Source organism: Callospermophilus lateralis, chromosome 2 (genome assembly GCF_048772815.1).
Source record: "Callospermophilus lateralis isolate mCalLat2 chromosome 2, mCalLat2.hap1, whole genome shotgun sequence".
NCBI lineage: Eukaryota > Metazoa > Chordata > Mammalia > Rodentia > Sciuridae > Callospermophilus > Callospermophilus lateralis.
In genome coordinates this window covers 64527176-64548020 of record NC_135306.1, presented here as the reverse complement: position 1 = coordinate 64548020, position 20845 = coordinate 64527176, and the positions used below count along the sequence as shown (strand labels likewise).

The 20845-nt window shown below is 30.7% G+C and overlaps 1 protein-coding gene across 1 annotated transcript in view; it reads right to left on the bottom strand.

Moving 5' to 3' along the window:
- The window catches only part of Rfx3 (regulatory factor X3), a 310795-nt gene that overhangs the window by 63926 nt on the left and 226024 nt on the right, over nt 1-20845 (bottom strand). Inside the window, exons 5-7 of the mRNA XM_076843440.2 lie at nt 14561-14635; nt 5861-6042; nt 1728-1847 (exon numbers count right to left, since the gene is read on the bottom strand). Coding sequence (XP_076699555.1) covers nt 1728-1847; nt 5861-6042; nt 14561-14635 — 377 coding nt within the window. The remainder of the gene's footprint in view (nt 1-1727; nt 1848-5860; nt 6043-14560; nt 14636-20845) is intronic.

The following is a 20845-nucleotide window of genomic DNA, read 5'->3' as shown; positions in this document are numbered from 1 at the left end:
CTATATTTCAAAAAATAAGAATTCACTATTAAAAACAAAATTGAGAATTTATGAATTAAAAATCTAAAACTCTTGAGATACCTCTTTATAAAGCAAATCTTGAACTGAGTCTGCAGGCTGGAATACATACACTGGAAATTATCACTGTGTTTAAAACCACTTAACAAGTATCCTTACCTCCAGTCTCTTCCCATTAAATATGTCTTGCCCCAAATCAAAAAGTCATCACTCTAGAAAAAATCAAAGTTCAATTGTTTTGCTTCAAAGCCTTAAAAAGCTTCAAAGCTATGTTCTGTACAAAGAACAAACTTATTAGCTTCATATACAACTATATCCCTTAATATATGATCCAAACTGCTTTCTAAACTGCATCTCCCAGTAAGCTATTCTGTCATCTCTTCAATGTTCCTTTTGTAATACCAACCTCACTAAATCATGGGCCATTTACTAAAGACATCATAGATATTATCCCTAGGTGATTTTTTTTACATGTTCCTTCTGCCTGAATATTCCTTTTTTATCTGACTCTTCTTGGTCTCTCTCTACTGAAGAGCACTTCTCTATGAAATTTCCCAATCCTCACTCTCCAGAGTTTCCTGAAAATTACTTTGTAGTTTATAGTTTCTTGACCAAAGTTGTATTTTAACATGTCTCAGACTGCATTCCTTTTCCCCTCCTGATTTTCCCATACATTTATACTTTTAATGTTTTAACCTAAGGTAGAAACTGTGTCTTATCCTCTGCATGCAGTGTCTAGCACACAAAAGTGATTCAATGTTTGCTGATTAAATAGATGAAGGACTACTGTGTGATACATTCTTTTTCTATCAGTGTCTTAGAGTTAGTGCTTCTTACTAAACTAGTATGGATGTGGATAACTAGCCAAGTCAACTAGATTAATGGATTAGGATTTAAGCAGAGACCTCCTTTTTTTCTACTGAATACTATATGTTAGATGGAAATAAAAAATAATAATTATAGGTATGGCTGAGTGATGCTGGTAAAAGGGGGAAGGTTTCTTTTTGTTTTTGTTTTTCTAAATTTTGATATTAGGCACATGGGACTGACTAGAAAGTCCTTGGCTAAGAAACAGAATTTATGGGCTTGTGCAAATAAATCATTTCTGGGATTCATCTGTAAAGCAGGGTTGCCAATGCTTTGATTGTCAAAAGGTTATGGGACCAGACTAGACTGAGGTATTTTTCACTCCTAAGATATATTATCCTATTATCCATCCAGTCATCCATTCATGAATGCTTCATATGTCTTATGACTCCAACATCTGCAATTCTATATTAATAAAAGTTGGACTCAAAGAAAGTGTTAAAGTCCCAAACATTCTGCAAGACTTCATACTTAGTCAAAAGGAATGATATGCAGAACAGCAAGTCAGAAGCTCATGATAATGAAACAAGTTCTCTTGCTGCTATTTACTTAGGTGTGCTTCTGTGTTTTATGTTTCACTTCCCTGTCTGAATAGTTTCGGAGGATTGGATGTTACACTTAACTTAAAAAAGGCCAAAAGGATGAAAGAATAAATATTTTCTTTAAATGTGAAAAACAGGAACATTAAAATTCTAGAACATTTAAAAGTTATCTATAGTGAAAGTTTGTCAACAGCAGCCACATTCATATGCACTTAGGTATTTGTTCTCTTCAGAAAAAAGTGACCTAAGCAACTTAGAAATATATAGCTTTGCCATATCAGTGATAACTCCAGAGTCTACCTTTGCTTCTGTTGCATGGGTTGTTGTCTCATAGCCATATACTGCATATCTTCTTGCAGACGATTAAGAGGAGAATCTGGCTTGACACGAATTCCATAGTAATGGTACTTGGAGTTTCCTCTTTATAAAAGAACAACATTGGAAACACAAAGTCAAACCAGTATCAACCACAGAGAATGTCCATTTAATTTCACATTTTGAAAAATCAGGTAAAAGCAGCATACTAATCTTATATATTTTTTATTTATCTTTTCCTGATACCTATTATGTTTTTATAGTGAGAACATCTGAAGAATCAAAATAAGATTCTGAGTCAATCAGTTCAAGACCCTAAGATAAGTATTTTGTTTTCAAATTAATATTTTAAATGTAATTTAATGTGGGAAAACAGTTTTGGCCAACAAAAATTCATTAATAGGATAAAGGACTGTACATTAAATATGAATTTGTAAGCGGCAAATTAAGAACAAAGAAAAATTCTACAGACTTGGACAAGTTCAACATTTTTCTCTTTATCATAGGAATGATGAAATAAGATAAATTTATTATAGGATATTGTGGTGAAACATATTAGTATTTTGAAACTTAAAACAAGATGATATTTTTAATTTTGAAACACATTTTATTAGTCTCTGTTTTTATGAATTTATATCAGTTTTGTAGGCTGAATAAGATATATCACAACAGACATGGGGAAATTTTTCTGTGAAAATGGCAAATTTCCACCTGGAATAAAAATGTCACAATTTCCCCATGTTCATGAGAAAGACCATGTTTGCTATTAGAAATGACAAGTTTTGCTCTGAATGGAATTTGCAAATTCTTGCAAAAATAACATTTTAAATATGTAAATTCTTGCAAAGAGAAAATAGTTTTTCACAAGTCTATATATAGCAAGACATCAGTGCTCTTTCCAATTTTTTCTTTCATTTAGAAAAAGAAATGCAAGAGGAATGTGGATTAAATAGTTTTTATAAAAATAGAGTAGAATTTTACTTCCAAGATTAACATATATTATATGAACACTATACATTTGAAGACATTAAAATCATATTACATAAATAATATTATTAATTTTTTAAAAAGTCATTTGAATATATGTACTCTTTCAGCAAAATAAAAATGAAAATTTAATGCCTACAAAGTCTAATCACTTGCAGAGATTAGATCTTGCTCTCCAAAGTCCAAAGACAAAGCTAAAAATATAAACAAGAAATACCACAAATACAATATGTGGTGTTTTTCATACAAACTGAAGGATAGCAGACAGTATAGGTAAGGATATAGTATAGGTATGGGTAGAAAGCAAGTAGCATAGGTAGGGGTAAAAGGCATTAATCATGGGGAAAAACTAAAAAGTAAAATGATGTTTCTCTTGAAGTATCTAGTTCTTTTTCAGTTTTCTACATATCATCATTTTGCTTGGGTTGGGAGGGAGTGGAAGTTCTTTTTATTCACTGGAAAGGGTTTGGAGAGTGAAGTATATCCATAGTCAGTTTTGCTCAAATTTGATTTGGAGAAGGGATCTAAAAAACAGTACCTTTTATTCACCTTTATTTAAAAATACAGTGACTTCATTTATTTGTTGTTTACTTAGACCCCCAAACTTGAGAAAAGATGTGGTCTGGTTCTAATAATTTCAACAGATAATACTACTGATACATAAAATTCCTGGCATAAAGTTCACCTTTTTTTCTTTTTAAAAATATCTGATTTTGGAGCTGGGATTGTGGCTCAGCTGTAGAGCACTCGCCTCTCACATGTGAGACCCTGGGTTCGATCCTCAGCACCACATAAAAATAAATAAACAAAATAAAGATATTGTGCTCATGTATAACTAAAAAAAATTTTTAAAAAAATATCTGATTTAGTTTGCCTCATGATTTACATTGATTTACTTCTTGGATTAGGAGTAGAAAGTAAATGCCATAGTAGAATGAATCTCTGGGACTTTACCCTACCACTAATACTGTCAATTTTCCTACATTATAGTTCTCTCTCTTGATAACACCTCATTTGTTTAAGCCCGTACTCTTGCATAGTATTTATTTTCTCCTCATTCTTCTAGGCTTTGCATTCTAACTCAATTGCAAACACAGAATACATTTTTAAAAGGAACAGGAGACATAATTGTTGGGGATTGGGGGAACATTAGAAGTAAAAGCTGAAATATTGTAAAATGTACTTAGAGAATATGGATTCTACTCATTCACAAACCCAAACAACCCCAATTTTATCCCTTTCTATTATTAAAGATGTTTCAAGGTTTGAATGGAGCCTCAAAATAGGGCCCATTGAAATCCTTTTCAGTAACAAAAGCAGCACAACAATACAGCTATTAGAATGTTGAATAAAGCCCAGAGTTTCAAAATATTGGCACAGTATATGTAACTACTGAGCTATCAGTTCAGAAATAGAGGGTTAGGTCCCCAAATAATGATTTTCCTCATTTTGGTTTAAAAAAAATACTAAAGAAACAAAAAGCTTTTTTCAAGGGAATGAAAACTGGTTCCTTTAGTCTGAAGAGATAATCATGTTCTGTAGTTTAAAATATACTATTTTGAAGTATAGATAGAAGAAAATATATTTATGCGAGAACTGAACCTCCAACAATCTAAAAGCCATACTATTACTTAAAAGTTGTGTACAATGAATCAAAGAGCTTTCTGCTGTTATGCATAACTGATTAGAACTAATAAAAAATAAATTTAAAAAAACAACATCATGGAATAATTCAGAATTCAAATGAATACAGAACTATAAATCTTATAAAACTGACAAAGTGTCAGGGTTCAAGACATACTATCCCAAAATATGTACCTTGGCAGGAGAAAACAGCAGAAACAGGCCATAGAAAGTAGAATGAATTCTCCATGAAGTGGAATATAAAAACTAGATGACCTTCCCATAAAAATAGGTCATAAGACCCGCTTTGGTATTAATATATAATGAAGTTAATTACTAAGGTACTTTTTATTTTACTAAACTCTTTATTTTGGTAAATTCTTTACCAAAAAAAAAAAAAAAAACAAAAAAAAACTCTGAGGCTATTATTTATAAGTAATTAAAGGTACATCACCCCCAAAGTTATACAGTGTAGCATCTCTATGTTGAATATTTTTGTATAATTTCTGTAAGTTTAAAAAGTCAAAAACACCCAAATCCTTCTGCCTAAATATATAAAATATTTGTTTCCATTATGTAGAAATTATGGAAAGACAAAAACAAACTCCACAGTTCAAAGTATTCTTTTCATCATCTTTGATTAGTAAAAATAGTCATTAATATTCAAATGAAGGAAAACAGAAACTGTAAAGTGCTTCTTTACATTATTGGCTTCTATACAATTGAATTATACCATGTTCTAACTTCTACACATGATAATTTCATGATTAAGAGCAGAGAAAACAAATAAATAAAAGGCAAATAAGAGGTAAAATAGGACCTATGTCATCACAGAGGACTTCAAATGCCTGTATTTTGCAAATTTACCAAATGACTTTTAATTGCTCCTAGCTTCATGAAATGAAGTGAAAACCCAGCTTTAATTTTTTCTCTACTCAAATAAGGTTATTATAAAGATAATTAAATATAATTTTGTAAAAATCAGGAGATAGTCTCCTATTTACAACGTCAAACACTAAACCTTCAGTGTTTTTTTAAAAAAATAAGTGACACATATTGATTTTTAAAAAATCATGTGCAAGTCTTGCATTAACAGTTAATGTTTTTCTTTTTTTCTTTTGGTATCAGAGATGGAACCCAGGGGAACTTAATCATTGAGCTACATTCTCAGCCCATTTAATTTTTTATTTTGAGGGTCTTGCTAAGTTGCTTAGGGCCTCTCTAAATTGCTGAGGCTGGCTTTGAACTTGGTGATCCTCCTACCTCACCCTCCTGAGTCAGTTAATTTCTATGTAGGCTGAAAATCAAATGTTCTCAAAGCTTTGCTCACTCAGTGTTTAGGACAGCATATCATTCTGGCTTGGTAGTATTCAGTGACTTTCCTTTTCTTATTCAATATTTTTCCCTTATGTATTCCTGTAATCAAGTACTTTTGCTCAAACAATTCACAAAACTGCTGTAATTTGAAAAGGGGAAGTAAGTTTATGACTTTATTTTTCAGTACTAACCTAGTGCCCAATCTCCTGGTTCGCAGCCCCATAAAAATTGACCTTATTAGTTTTCCAAAAGAGGCAGCATTGACCGGGTCCAGTTTGTGTTCTTGACAGTGTCGAAGGTAGTGGTTATACAGAGTGCTTCTGGGAAGGCTCACTCCTTCTGCTGTCTCATAATTGTCCAAGAGCCACTGGAGCTAGTAGAAATAAGACACAGCAAACAGAGAAGTCATACAGTTTGTAAAATTTCTCCAGTCCACTGCAAACACAATATGCAAAAATACTTGAAAGTTCTTCATTAAATCTAAGAGTAAACTGCTAAAATTCAGAGACTGAAGAGATCCCACTTTAAAAACCTCCAGAAACAATGTAAATAGCTGAACATCATTTTTTCATCTTAGACAACATCCTTTTCTTCACAGAGTCAAGCATATATAGAGACATACTAGTTTTCCCTGTATTACTTGTAATTCTGAAGACAAATATTTCTTCAGAAAATTCAATCTAGTTAATCAGTCATAAATAAAATTTCTAATTGTTATAGAAAAAAACACATTACTAAGTCTGCTAGCATGGTACCTAATGTGTCTTTCATGTTGGTCTGTTATAATACATGAACAGCAAACTGCTTTGTATGAGGTTTTATATTAAGAGTCTATTCACTTTTAGAGAATTATAATTTACTTATCTTAAGGTACCACTAGATAATAAAATAATAACATTGTATAATGGGATGAATTCTGAAAACAGAAAGGACAAAATTCACTCATTCTTTCCCAAAAGGGAAAGAAACTCATGAGACATTGGCAAAGAACTTATATAAAATGAAAAAAAAAAATTGGTTTTATAATTATGAGTATTTCTATCTCAATGTGTTTTTTTCATAATTTTAGAAGGCACATGACAATGACATGTAGTAAAGCAATATTTTCAATCTATAGTTCACATTTTAAAGTTGCATTATCCTGTATTTTTTGAAAAAAAACTTTAAAGTATAGAATTTAAAATATAGAATTTTTAGAAAATTTTATCCAGTAACATATTATTGCATTTCAACTTCAGCAAAATTAAATTTTTCATTTGTTTATTTACTTTCTTACAAAAGGAGAAGTAAAATAGACTTAAAGAATTTTTCTTAAAGTCATACATTTTCTTGATGCTTGAGCACGGTTTCAAACACAAGTTTCCTAAGTACACTAGAACAACAGTTCCACAAAAGCAGCAAATATTTCATATTACTTGTCTCAAAAAAATTTCCATGACATATATAAGAGGTAAAATAAACAATTAATATTTAAAATGAAATATCATTTAAGTTAAAATTATGGAAATAAAATAATTCATTTATTTAGCACCAATGACAACCCAAACAATGTGGTAGGCATCCACTGATAAAAAGATGAATTTAATCTCACTTTTTTTGTAGAAATTTAGAGTCAAATGTTATAAATGATGAAATGGACATTTAAATAAGTCAAAGCATTTCCCCATTTTGCTTACATATTTAAAGATCTGTGTTAAAATGAGATCTTGAACTTTCAGACTTTTAAGAAAAAATTCCTTAAATATTTAAATATTTTCATAATTATTTAAATAATTTTCATAATTATTAAATATTTTCAGTATTGCTTTTAACCATGACAATTAATTGAATTTTTCAGAATTATGTTAATTGCAAATATTGTGCTTATGTAATTAAATGTAAGTCATTAAACTCATATTAACTGTTGGCTTAGAAAATGTAGCCACTGAGCTTACAGAGCAGATCACTTTAAAAAATAAAATTTGTATTCTATTCAGAAAGACTTCCAGTTCTCTATGGAACACATATGCATATGAATATGTACACTTAAACATATGTATTAGTTCTGAAATGTATACAACCCTCCAATGTAAAACTCTGAAAAGATTATACAAGATAAATTTTCATGTTTGTATTGACAGAAAAATATTCCAAGTTAAAAAGAATTCTTTTCATATGAATCGTCTATAACCATAACATCAACAAATTTTCCAGGGTCATTTAAACATGATTTTTGAGTATTCTAAACAACATAGAAAATAGGTTCACTATACATATTCATTTAGTGTAAAAGACAGGAGGTAACCTGATTAGAAGATTAAAGTTATTAAGGCTTGAACCAGAATTCTGTCTATAACAGTGGGCTAGCATGCCTCTTGATTTTTTGTTTGTTCGTTTTTGTTGTTGTTGTTTTGTTTTTTTGTTTTTAAGAGTTTGTTAATTATGAACCAAACTGAGGGAAACTACAAAAAAATGAAGTAATACAAACCTGACTCATATATTTCATCCACATGCTTCATTAAAATGATTAGGACTTGAAAGCATGTTGGTGCTAGAGCAGCCCTACTGAACAATATTGCCTAAAAGTGCTCTAATTTTGTATCCATATACTCCATAGAGCAAGGTGACTGCTTCCTGTTAGTACTCTTAACATGCAAATATTTTTTGAAGAATAGCAATATTTTTTGACTAAACTAACCAAGTTCCCACATCCAAAAGCATGTAATACACAATTTATGTAAGGTAAAAATGTGAAAATACCTTTTTATGTAATAATGTTGTCAAAGACACAACGGTATGAGGAAAGAGTTAAGAAATCAGAATTATTTTCCTTGCTAATGAACAGATAAATGACAAATATGTAACCAATCTTAGTTTGAGAGTTTTTTTCAGAAATAGAATAGTTAATTTTACAATATGAATGTACTTTTTATAACCAAGTTGTAAAATAACTTAGATTTATAAAAATAGATCTAATGTAAATAATTTTAATTTGATATAAAGTAACAAATTATTTTCTTAAATACAAATAAAAATGTTTCAAACTGCCTTAATTGTATACTAGTCTTCTTGTAACATTTAATTACTTAAAAACAAAGACAAATATCTGAATCAGATCTTATTAATTTCTCATAATCATCATCAGAATTATTGTGCAGATAAAAATTTTTATGAAATTGAAAAAACAAAATGAATAATAAATGAATAATAAAATATTTGAAGAATACTTCCATAAACTGCTTTTTTCCTTTTTTTCCTTTTAGTTGTAGATGGACACAAAACCTTTATTTTATTTGTTTTTATTTTTATGTGGTGCCGGAAATCAAATCCAGTGCCTCACGCATGCTATGCAAGCTCTCTACTATTGAGCCACAACACTGGCCCCATAAATTGCTTTCTATAAAAGAAGAAACTAGTGCAAACATTAAAGTTCAATATAGAAAATTTTGAGTTCAATGTCTGGTTTCTGTGTGTGTGTGTGTGTGTGTGTGTGTGTGAGAGTATCTGAGTTAATCAGACCAATATTAATCAAATAAAACTTCTCACAGAGATAGTGAGATAATTATAGCAAAAGTTGGCATAAACTACTTAGAAGCCTAAATTATATTACTCATATCTCAAATGAATGACTCAGAGAAAATGAAGCATTCATTGGATTGGCTATGCAGCATTCTGAAATGTTGAAGCAAGTCAAAATATCTGGGGTATTCTGTAAACTGATTGTTCTTACATACCTTATGTTCTTAAAAGTTCTTTTCCTAAATCAGTTTTTAAAATCTGAGTTTGATTTATCTATGATAATCTAGACTAGCTGGTATGAAAAGTTTCATGTGAATAGGTATTTTGATGACTATAACTCTAATAGTGGCAAAACTACATTTTTTTTCCTAATCCATTTTTTCAAATGGAAGAATTACATTCCTTGCCAGAAACCTAGAGAGCACTTTGAAGAAGCAGAAAGAGGGCAAGTGGAGATAAACGCTCTGCAAGGATAGAGGTGGTTCTTCTGCAGCCCTGTGGGTTCCAGCTAGAAATCCTGCCAACCACTCTACCAGCTGCTGGGAGAGGAGTAATCTCTTAGAAACTCATTGTGTACACAGAAACTGATTTGGAATTTAACAGATAAGACTTTGAGATATAGTTGGGGATTATAATCTGAATTCTATATACCAGTAATTAACTTTCAGGTTTTGAAAGAGTGATGAAATTAAATAACAAACCTTGAGTATAAAATATAGTATTAGAAAGCATCCCAATAATTTTATATATATAATAATTATCCCAATAATTCTTATTATTGGAGAAACTTAGCAGTCAAGTCTTTGTGTAAATTTAAATTTAACCTGAAGGCATGTGCTCCACATGCTACCCATGGGAAGTTAATGCCTTTTATATGATACATTGTTCCTGTAGTTTTCTCTTTAACAAAATGCATTTGGACCTTAGAATTCAGTGCTCTTAAACATTTAGTAATTTAGAACTAAATGGTTACCATTTCTTTTATTCTTTTGTAAAATGTCTTGCAAATGCTTACATTTATGATGTTAAAAGTCCATAAAATATGGAAACTTTTAAACTTTATCTTTAAAATCTGATTATTCTACTGATTATTCTATTATTTTTGTTTGTTCTACTAATGAACTAAAATATACTTGTTTTAGGGTAGAAACCAAGAAAGTGGGATCTTTCATCCCTTGCATTAATTTATATTGATCAGGGCATCCTAAAGAAGATGAACAGTTCCTATTTATCCTAAAGGGAAATACTGTTTGACAAATAAAAATAAATAAATATTGCATTACCCATTTAACATCTAAATGTAACATTTGGCATTTTATCCCAGATGGATTTTTTATCCCAGATTATCCATTAGGATTTACTTTAAGTTCAATTCAATGATGAAATGCATCGGAAAGGACTTATTTCCATAATAATTTATATTTATAATACAGCAAAGTCAAGAGATAATAAGTAAAAAACAGTGTTTTGCTTTGAACTGAATGTTTTGGTAGCTAAACTCATCAAACTTATGAAATAATTATTTGATAGAATGTGAAAAATATATAAAATACATGCAGCTTTTAATATGCTTTAAATGAAATTTTTAAATATATATTTCAGAACATAATGTGAAAGTTAGAAACAATGAATATTTGTGACTTCAAATTTATAATCTATCCTAAATTGGATGCAATATTTCTATTAAATACTAATTTATATTTATTATAAGTTGGAGTATAAAATAAACTTTAGTCTGCAATTTAAAGAGTCAGATATTCTATTTTTATTTAGTCAAATTATATATATCCTTTATTGGTAGCACTTTCACATACAAAAAATTAGAAATTAATTAGAAATAAAAATATTTAAATAGATATTGTACAAAGAGAATCTATAAAGCCAAATAAAAAGAACCATTCTAAAATATAAGGAGACAAATGATGTCACTATTAACTGCAACATTTTAAAGGTTGGATTATTTAAAGAAAAAAAAGTTGTCTACACTTAAACTAAAGACTATGCATAGAAAAATGATAGAGTGGCCACATATTTTTCTTTAGTATATCAAAAGAGGCCACCCTCTATCAACAATGCCCACACATATGCTTACTGAAGAACACTTAGAAAACAATGCATATGAGTCTCCAAGTAAACACTGGACTAGCAGTCATTCTAGAACACTAAAGGTAAGATAAGGTCTGTTCCCTTCTATTATTTCTAGTATTCATTCATTTGGCAAGTATTTAATGAGCATTCATGATGTCTAGTACTGGTCTAGGTGCACAGTTTGTCTTGGTAGACAAAATATACAAAATCCTTAGTCCCTTAGAACTTTCTCTTGCCAACAAACATTTACTGACATTCTATAAAACACCAGGACTGAAATAACTGCCATCATGTTAATATTGTTAGTAGAATAAGTCACTGCACATAGTACAACTGTACTCATCACATTAGTATACAAAATGAATAGGTTATATGTGCGTTTTCATCAATGTGATAATAGTATAATATTAAAAACAGATCAGTAGTATAAACACTCAAGAATATGCTAAAAATGGGATATAAAATTTCATGTCCCACCCATCTCCTAATGTGTGGAAAGAAAGGTGAAAAGCAAAGCAAACTATCAGGATTCACTGAATTTGCTCCTAATAAGAGTCTTCTAATTACTGTGAATAATCAAATATATAAAGAAAAAAATAGGAAATCCTTTGTACTCCATATCCCAAAATAGAATGAAAAGACCTCTCAGTTCAAAAGTCATGATTCACACTTTTCTTTAGATACTAGTAAAAATGGGATACATATTAGTGATAATTTCCTACAAATTTTTTCTTAATGAAATTAATACTTTTTAGAAACTGAGAAATTGAAGACTTCATCATCGTTAAGCTGAACTCATATCCACCTTAAAGAATCACACAAACCTCAAATAATTCTATGTTATATCCTATTAGTGAAGAATAAAGAACATAGTTGGACATTTAATATATTAACAATATTTTAAAATAATTTTCCAATGAAAAAAATTTCTATACAACAGAAAAATCACTAAAAAGTTCACAGAATCTAAAACATTCTTTCCAAGGTTAGCTAGAAGGCATGCAGATTACTCCAGCTGTTTGGATAAATCTAATAAAAATCAGGAGCATGTTAACTTTCCAAGGACAAAAAGACAACAGGATCTTTTTCTGTGTTCAGGGAGAAACTAACTGCATTGGTTAACAAAAGCACTAATCCTGTGTCTACTGTTAACAAACCATCTGTAGAATCCATTTGTATCTCTAAAGACTTAATGATAAATGTGGTTTTGAATGAACTTCACTATACTTCAGAGGTGTGATACAAATGAATCAGGCTAGCTAGACAAAGATTATCACTACATTAGTGACACCTGTGCTTGCTCCTTTCTAAATACTGAAATGCCTTGGGCAGTTAAAGTATGGAAGATTTGCCATACTATATAATAAAAAAATATGATGCCATTGATTAATAAATAGTTGTCTACTGTTTATATGGCTTAATTCACACTTATTAACACAAACTATTAGTTCACAGATTCAACAAGATAAAAATAACTTTTGAAGACTACAATATATTTGAAAAGTCTCAAACAAATTAAAAAATAAACAAAAACATATCTTTATACCTATATTATTGTTCATCAAAATACTAATTGAGTTAGGTAATTAAAGTTTAGAGTTAAAATTAAGCACATCATATATTTTAATATACTATGTTTCTAATAAAAGCGAAACATCAATTGAATATTAAATAAGCACAATACAACTAGATGTCTAAAAGTTGAAAAAGGAACAATTAGAAACTTCAGGGCTTTTGTTATTTTTTCTAAAGTTCTTGGAACATTTCTGACTCAAAGAAACAGTTTCATTTCACTTGCCATTTTCTAAAGACAAATACCAGTTGGTCATCACCCCTCCCCTTATATGCACAGCCTAAAAGAATATAGTAAATTAGCCTTTAACACAACTACACACTCATGATACTATAGCAGGGATATATTTATAAAATACATTAAAGAGCACAAATTTAGAGAAAGGGGAAAATAATACTTTTTAAACTATTTCAGAAACACCAAAATATGCTAGAATTTTAAATTTGTAAGTATAATTTTCATCAATATTACAGGCATCTTCCAAGTTGGCTAACTTGTTTTTGTTTGCCAGGAAACTTTCCCTTGAAGAAGAAACAAGACAAAATACCCCATCTAAAAACAAATGTGTTAGAACATAAGGAGGTAGTGTTATTTTGGGAATTTAAAATTTACATGTTTCAAAGTTCAAATACTTAAAAAGCATAACAAAAATATTTTCTGTGAACTAAAGGTTTTAGGTTTATTGAAAAAATATTACTTCATGTAGGTGATCCAGATTTTAAACTTTTCAATCACAGCAACAGAAGAATTAAGAAATCATAATAATTTCATCCCTAAATTTAAGAACACATCATCATTTAGGAAGACAAACCGTAATTCTTACTAAAATGTCACTAACATTAAATTAACAGATTTATTGAAAATAGATTTAAGTCACAGTTCTATTCACTTTTTTATGTATTCAGAAATCACCTTTAACAAAGTAATTTTTTTCATCAGCATTTTCAAATGGTTTCCCAGCTTCAACAACTGATGAAAATATTTATCATTTCACAAAATTCTCATCATTCTTCTTAACACTTACCAGTATCATAATGATGCTGAATCTGATAATGGTGAATATTTTTCAAGAATAGTAATGGTGATTCTGTTTCATTATTATTAGCAACTTATGTTTATTATTGTCTTTATTATTATTAGCAACTTTATGGCTTACCCAAAGCCCTACTTTTTCTTTTTGGCCCATTTTCACTTTTCTTTAATTTTTAGGACCTGAGTCTATCTATGCAGCTGTATTCTATCCACCATAGTTAGTCTTATTGGTAAATAAATCATTTTCAAATAGATTACCACTGGATTTGTCATTAATAATTTATGACACTGAAGACTTTATTAGTCACACAAGTAGACTTGGCTGTTTCTATATCTCTGACAGAGATCTAGATTGCAAGTATTTGCTTCATACTAAATAAATATCAAACTAGAAAACTTTAAACATTTAAAAATAACTATTAATTGCTTTTCACAAATAAATGACAGCTTGTTCTGAACTTGAAAGTACTGTATCTGTATCCAAACAGTAGAAAAATCTAGTAAAGCTGTCCACCATGGGCTCTACTTTTTTTGAGATATTCCACTGTACAAAAGCCATTTAATAGTTCAAGGATCATAAAGGGCTGAGAAAGGAAGGTTAAGAAGCAAAATAAGTAAATAAACAAAACAAGCATTTAGAAGCAAGCAACACATGCAGAACAAGCAAGAGATTAGTTTACATGAAGAAGAGGCAACTTACATGGCTGTTGAGAAGAGAGCTTCTGTGAGTGGACAGACCGTCAGACTTTTGCAGCGTCTCAATCGCCATTTCAATCTGATAATAGATGTCATTAAAAAAAGGGCTCAAGACAAGATAGTAATAAAAGGCTGACCAGAGATTTTTGATAGATTCTTTTAAAGTTTAATTCCTTCTTCAATGGTGGATAATGAATAGCTATCACTAAATGTGTTTTCCCCTTTTCTTCCCCCCACCCCCAGAGAATAAAATAAAAATAGGCACATTAATAATAAGACCTATCACAAAAGTAAACCTTTTTGAACACTGTGTAATTATAATCAGTATGGAGACCTGAGGAGCAGGAACCCCAGTGGATTTTTCTAGCTATGAAAAAACATTCTTGACTCAAAGTTCAAGATGTGGGATAGTAACCACTCTCTAAATAGTCTCCCGCCTAAAGAGTATTTAATATTTATTCTATTCTGTCATGAAAGAAAAATCATGCAATAGATTCTGAACTTAATATGCATTAGAATTTTAATGCAAATGTACAAAAAAATCCTTACTTGATGTTTGAAAGCTATGAAATCCATATATCCCTTTTTTAGTCTTGTATTAAAATTTGAAAGTAAAGGGTCATACATATGAATGAATATTCATATGTAACTGTGGCCCCTATGTTATATTTTAGGATGTGGTAGTAAGGCAGAAATATTAGAAATGACAGCAGAAATGGAATGTAGAAGAGAAAATAATTCAGAGCCAACAAAGAAAAGGGGCAACTACAGAAAATTTTATTCCATGTAATCTTAGCATATTATGAACAACAACAAAATCTTACTCAATTCGTAATTTTACTTAAGTAGCAGCGCCAATGATAAATGTCACATATTCATGATAACCTCATATTAAATGGTAGCTTATCTTTCAGCTCCTAGTATTATTATTGCACATTCTGTTAATAAACAGTTTTGAAATGCTCTATGGTTTTTGGGTTATACTAACAATATTAGCATTGCATTTATGTTTTAAAATTGCATTATGCAATTTAAGAGAAAATATATATTATTACTTTTGAAAATCTGATCACATCATCAATTTAGTATAGGCAGTTGTAAAAATATTTAATGCTTTAATATATAGTTAATTTTCTGACACTTTACTTTGGCTATGGAAATTAATAATGTCTTAAAATTTTAACATACTTCCCCTCCCAAAGAAAAATGATAGAAGATAACTGTTATCTATAACAGTCTTTTTTTTAATTTTTTACCAAGTTTCCATTTTCTTTATCATACAACACATTATAGATAGAACATTCAGTATCAATTATATCAACATGAAATCTAATTTTCTTATAAACAACTTGGGAATTAATAGCTTTAATTTTTATTTTATATTACTTTCCCAAGTTGCGAGTTCTTCCCTATAATAAAATGTAATATGGAGCAGAATATTATAAGAATTTATAGAAAATATTCTTAAAATGAATATTAAATTAATTCATAAAACTATATAATACAATTTACTCTATTGTTAAATTTTCTTTTTTAGATCACAAAACTATATAAACTGGTTCTAAAACATTCTCTCTTCCAGATAAGAAAATAATACAGCTTATCATTATACTTGAAAAATAAACAGAAGAAAGTGATATTGCATAAGTGAAAAAAGATGCACTTTAGAGCAATGCAAACAAAATGAGTTAATAAACACTTTGCCAAAATCTTAAACTGAAAAACTAAAGAACTTTGACATGACATCTCTTAGCAGCAATCAATAAGTGCTCTTGCTTTAAAAACATCTGAAAAGATTCATGTGACTAGAAATCACTTCTAAGAAGAACTAAATCAAACTGCAATTTGCTAAAATGCCTACATTTTCTTTAAAGTTTGAGCGTGGAAATTTTGAGATAAGATTTCAGTCTAATAAATAAAAATACAATGATCTGTAGCCTGTGACTTATAGGTTTAAATGAAAGGTAAAAATTATCGGAATTATAATAGCTGAACAACACTCAGGAAGATGTCCATGCTCTGGGTTTGTAAAGCAGCTAGTTTAAGTTGGATAAACCATCACTTTCTTATCTTAGAAGATCTGAACACATCTTTTTCTTAGAGGTCTGCTTCTATTTTAAAGTTGCTACTGTGATGGTCCCAGATTTCTATTTGATTCCCTGGAAGGTGAGGTTGTTAGGAAATGATCCTCTCATTTCTAGCCAGTTTTCATTTTTGTCTTATATGTATTTACTCACTTATGCACTTGGGATTAAACCCAGGGCCTTCCACTGGACTATATCCTCAGCACTTCTGGACAGTTTTTAAAGAGTTTTGAGGGAGACTGTTAAGGAGTAACTAGAGACATGGGTCAAATTGGATTCCCCAGCAGTGGACTGACTTTCTAGAATGCCTTGGACCTTTAGACTTCTGGTTCTTTTTTGTCCCTTTGAATAATCAGAATATTTTTTCACCTCTACCTGGTAAGAATTTCTGAGAAAGGCACACACACACACACACACACACACACACAAACACATATTTATCATATTCATTTTTTAAAGTTGAAGAGAAATTTAATCTCATGAAAGGATCATATAGCCTTGACTACATTTTTTAAAGGATGAGATCTATTTATAAGTGATTATGTACCTAACATATATAAAATAGTGTACAGGGAACCAGGATTAAAAAAAGTCTCATAATATATAGGATATTACGATGTAGTGAGAGAGATGGGTTAGGTAGTCATATATATGAATAAATGCACAACTATGAAAAAACAAAGCTATATATAACAAAAATAAAAGTGTAATTTATAAAGGTAAATGAAAATGAAAATAACATTCTCTAAGTTTTAGTGGGGAAGGGGGCTTTTGGCCTCCTTCTGAGAAAGTGTTAAAAAAATATGTAACTTCTCCTTGAAAAAATGTATTTAAGAACACCTACAAAATTTAATATCATTTTCTCAATGATTATAGACTCCACGAAGTCAGTACTCATACATAAAAAGATGGAGGTGTTCTTGTTAAAAAAGAGTGGGACAAAAGGCTTAGTAAAGTCAAGAGGCAAGAAAGCCCAGGGCATGTATTTGAGAAATGTCAAGGAACTTAGTTTTTAGAGTATGTCTTCCTCTCACACAGAGTAATGGTGTAAGTGAGACTGAAGAAAGAGTTTGGAATTAGCCATTGATATGTAGCAGTCTGAGAAAAAGGAATGTCATTAAGGCATTGAGGGAAATATGTGAATATTTGAGAAATGTTGGTTTTCAGATAAAGCCATAAAATGGGTTTTGCTAGGTAAAATGGATTGTGCTGCTAGTAAGGGGTGAAGTGTGTCCTATTTGTGTTTATGGACTAAAAAGAAGTTTTAAGGGACAAAAGCATGAGAAGAGATTATCCCCCATAGGAATACATTATGACAGTAGAGGGAAAGTAAGGGTGAGAAGTTAGAGAAATAATGTAAAAATGGGAAAGAAAAGTAATATTGAGGCAACTTTTTTATATTGTTAGCTTATGGGGAATTAAACAGCTCTCTTACCACAAATGGATTATGGATGTTATTCCTACCAATTACCCCATAATTTTTTTATTTTTTTTTTGTCATAGATTCATTGGGTAAGATCTATGTATATGGGTAGGAGTTAGAGGAAAAGAGGGATGGAGTACAAATTAACTAAACAAGCTATGTTAGTGGATTAGAATAAATGTCCACCAGACTCATTAATGATAAAGTTAATTAATTTATTTTTCATTATTGGGGATTAGGTATTTGAGCAAATATTTATTCAACTCTTGGGAGTTGACCAATATAAAAAAATATAGCACACTTCAGTATCTGACACTTAAAATACTGAGTTCAAAGCGAACTGGTGAAGATTATGTACTTTCAATTCTCACTATTCTCATATATTATCTGAGAAAATGTTTCTAATCTTAATGAAAATACTGTATAACCGCTGCTTCATGAAATGAAAATTATTAAATAGCTAGATTACCAGGTGGCTAGAATTTAAAAGTGTTTCAAATTCAAGGAATTTGTAGGGTTTTTTAAGTAAAAGAATAAAATTAAATACCAATCCCTCCAGTATAAAACAACTACAGTCCTTGCTACTAATGGTGGGAACTTCATTAAATTATTAAGGTGTCATGTGATTTCATTTCAAGAATCATAAAACCTCACTGCACACAAGGAGCAATGCTAGTATGATAGCTCTGTGTATGAGTGGTTGTATATATGGAGGAAGAGAGAGAGGAAAAGAGTGGGAAGAAAGGGGAGAGAGGGAGAGATGGATTGAAAGATGCAGATGAGGAGGAAAAGGGCAGGAGATGTGTGTGTGTGTGTGTGTGTGTGTGTGTGTGTGTGTGTGTAAGGATGGAGTAAAAGACATAGTAGCAAAAATTTTCAAAAAATGCCCTGTTAACTGGAAGCTCAAAATACATCATGGCTTAAGTAAAAACTGATAGAAGTAATACAAGGGACTACTAATATGTATATACAATAAGCAATCAAAAGCCAATCAAAATGAATTAAATAATTATTGCTAGAATATAGAGGAAGACAGGGAAGGAAGGAAGGAAGGAAGAACCACATCTTGTTGGTATAGTTAGTTATACAGAGAAGGGATAAAGTGGTGGTTGAGTAGAAAGTTGACAAATAATGCCTGACATTCTGATAGGGGCAGGTCAGTGAAAATTTTAGGTATAGAAAACAAGATAAGATGATACAATGTATGCTTGAGGAAGAGTAAAACAAGATAAGATGATACAATGTATGCTTGAGGAAGAGTAAGACTGACTGGAAGATAACTTCCCATTAGGGATGGATATATTAGGTTAGAGAGACTGCACTGTTTTGACTGGGATCAAAAAGATGTGGGTTAAAAAAGATGTGGGCCATGGTTGAAAAGGATTGAGAAAGGGAAGTAATCTGATAAAGAGAGTACTTCACATCATTAATCTAGTATAGGATACGAGAGAATCAGGACAGAAAAACCAATTTGGAAGTTACGATAATGCACCAGGAATGATGTGAAAGTGAAGACGATGAATATAAATATACATTAGAATTAGAGATCTAAAGCTGCACAATCTGAGGCAAAAAGTATGGCAGTGTCTTATTATTACCTGAAATGAACACAATGGTGTTTATTTCATCAGTGTGTGATTAGAATATTTTAAATACACATATCAAATCCATTGACATGAACAGATTCTAAAATGTTTTCCAGTTAATTTCTCTACAGGATGATCTTTATTCTAAAAATACTGATCATTTGGTTATTGAAATTTCAACTCTAGTACATACAGATTAACAAATATCTTTAAGACAATCTGAAAGACAAGAATAACTCTAGGCCTCAGTGATCTCTCTTCTTGGGCATTACTCTTTTTATCTCTCTGTCTTTTCCTTTCTCTTGGATTCTCTTTCAATATTTTTTTAAAAATCTTTGCTTTTTTCAACTTAATGGTACAGAGCCAAATAATATTTTTATGACTAAAGGATTCCCCCTACTCTCCTTTTTTCAACTAAAAAAACAGACATGGTAAACACTGTTCAATTTTGCCTTAAACTTTAGATTATGAGGATATTTTTGCTTTTTTGAAAAAAAAAATTAATTCTCTGAGCTAAGTTAACAAGGTCCAGTTGCAATATAATTACATAATCATCTGGGACTGAGTCACCAGTCGTGTTTACATTCTTCCTATGATTGTCTAAGAATACATGGTGTTTAGGAGTTAGGACCCAATTCATGGTGGTGCTGGATTTTGTCTCATAATCAGGTAAATACCTATGGCAATTCCTCTGAGAGCAAATGGTAGGTCACTCAATTTGGGATGAGACACTCAGTCTGGAAAGACAGGCTTATAGAGCATTAAGATGAGATGAGGGTGAGACTTCGAAACTCCTCTGTAGACCAGCAGCTAAGAAACGGATATTCACTTCAGCCTTATGGACACATAATTATTTGGGGTAATTTAAATTCTTTTCTAGAAAATAAAGAAAGACCTTTGGCAATATACTTGGAGTGATTAAAATCCCTTCAGTTTCACCATTTAAAACAGGATTTGTAAGAGAATAGAAATCTAATGCTGGTTATTAGCCTAGTCTGGGACCCCTTCAGCCAGTGCTGCTGGAAGCTATAAAACTTCTCAGTAAATGGAGAGGAGGTGTTATGGTTTAGATGTGAGGTGTTCACCAAAAGCTCCTGTGTGAAATAATGCAAGAGGGTTTCCAGGTGAAATGATTAGGAACAAAATCAGTGCATTAATCTGCAAATAGGGATTAACTGGGTGGTAAACTAGGCAAG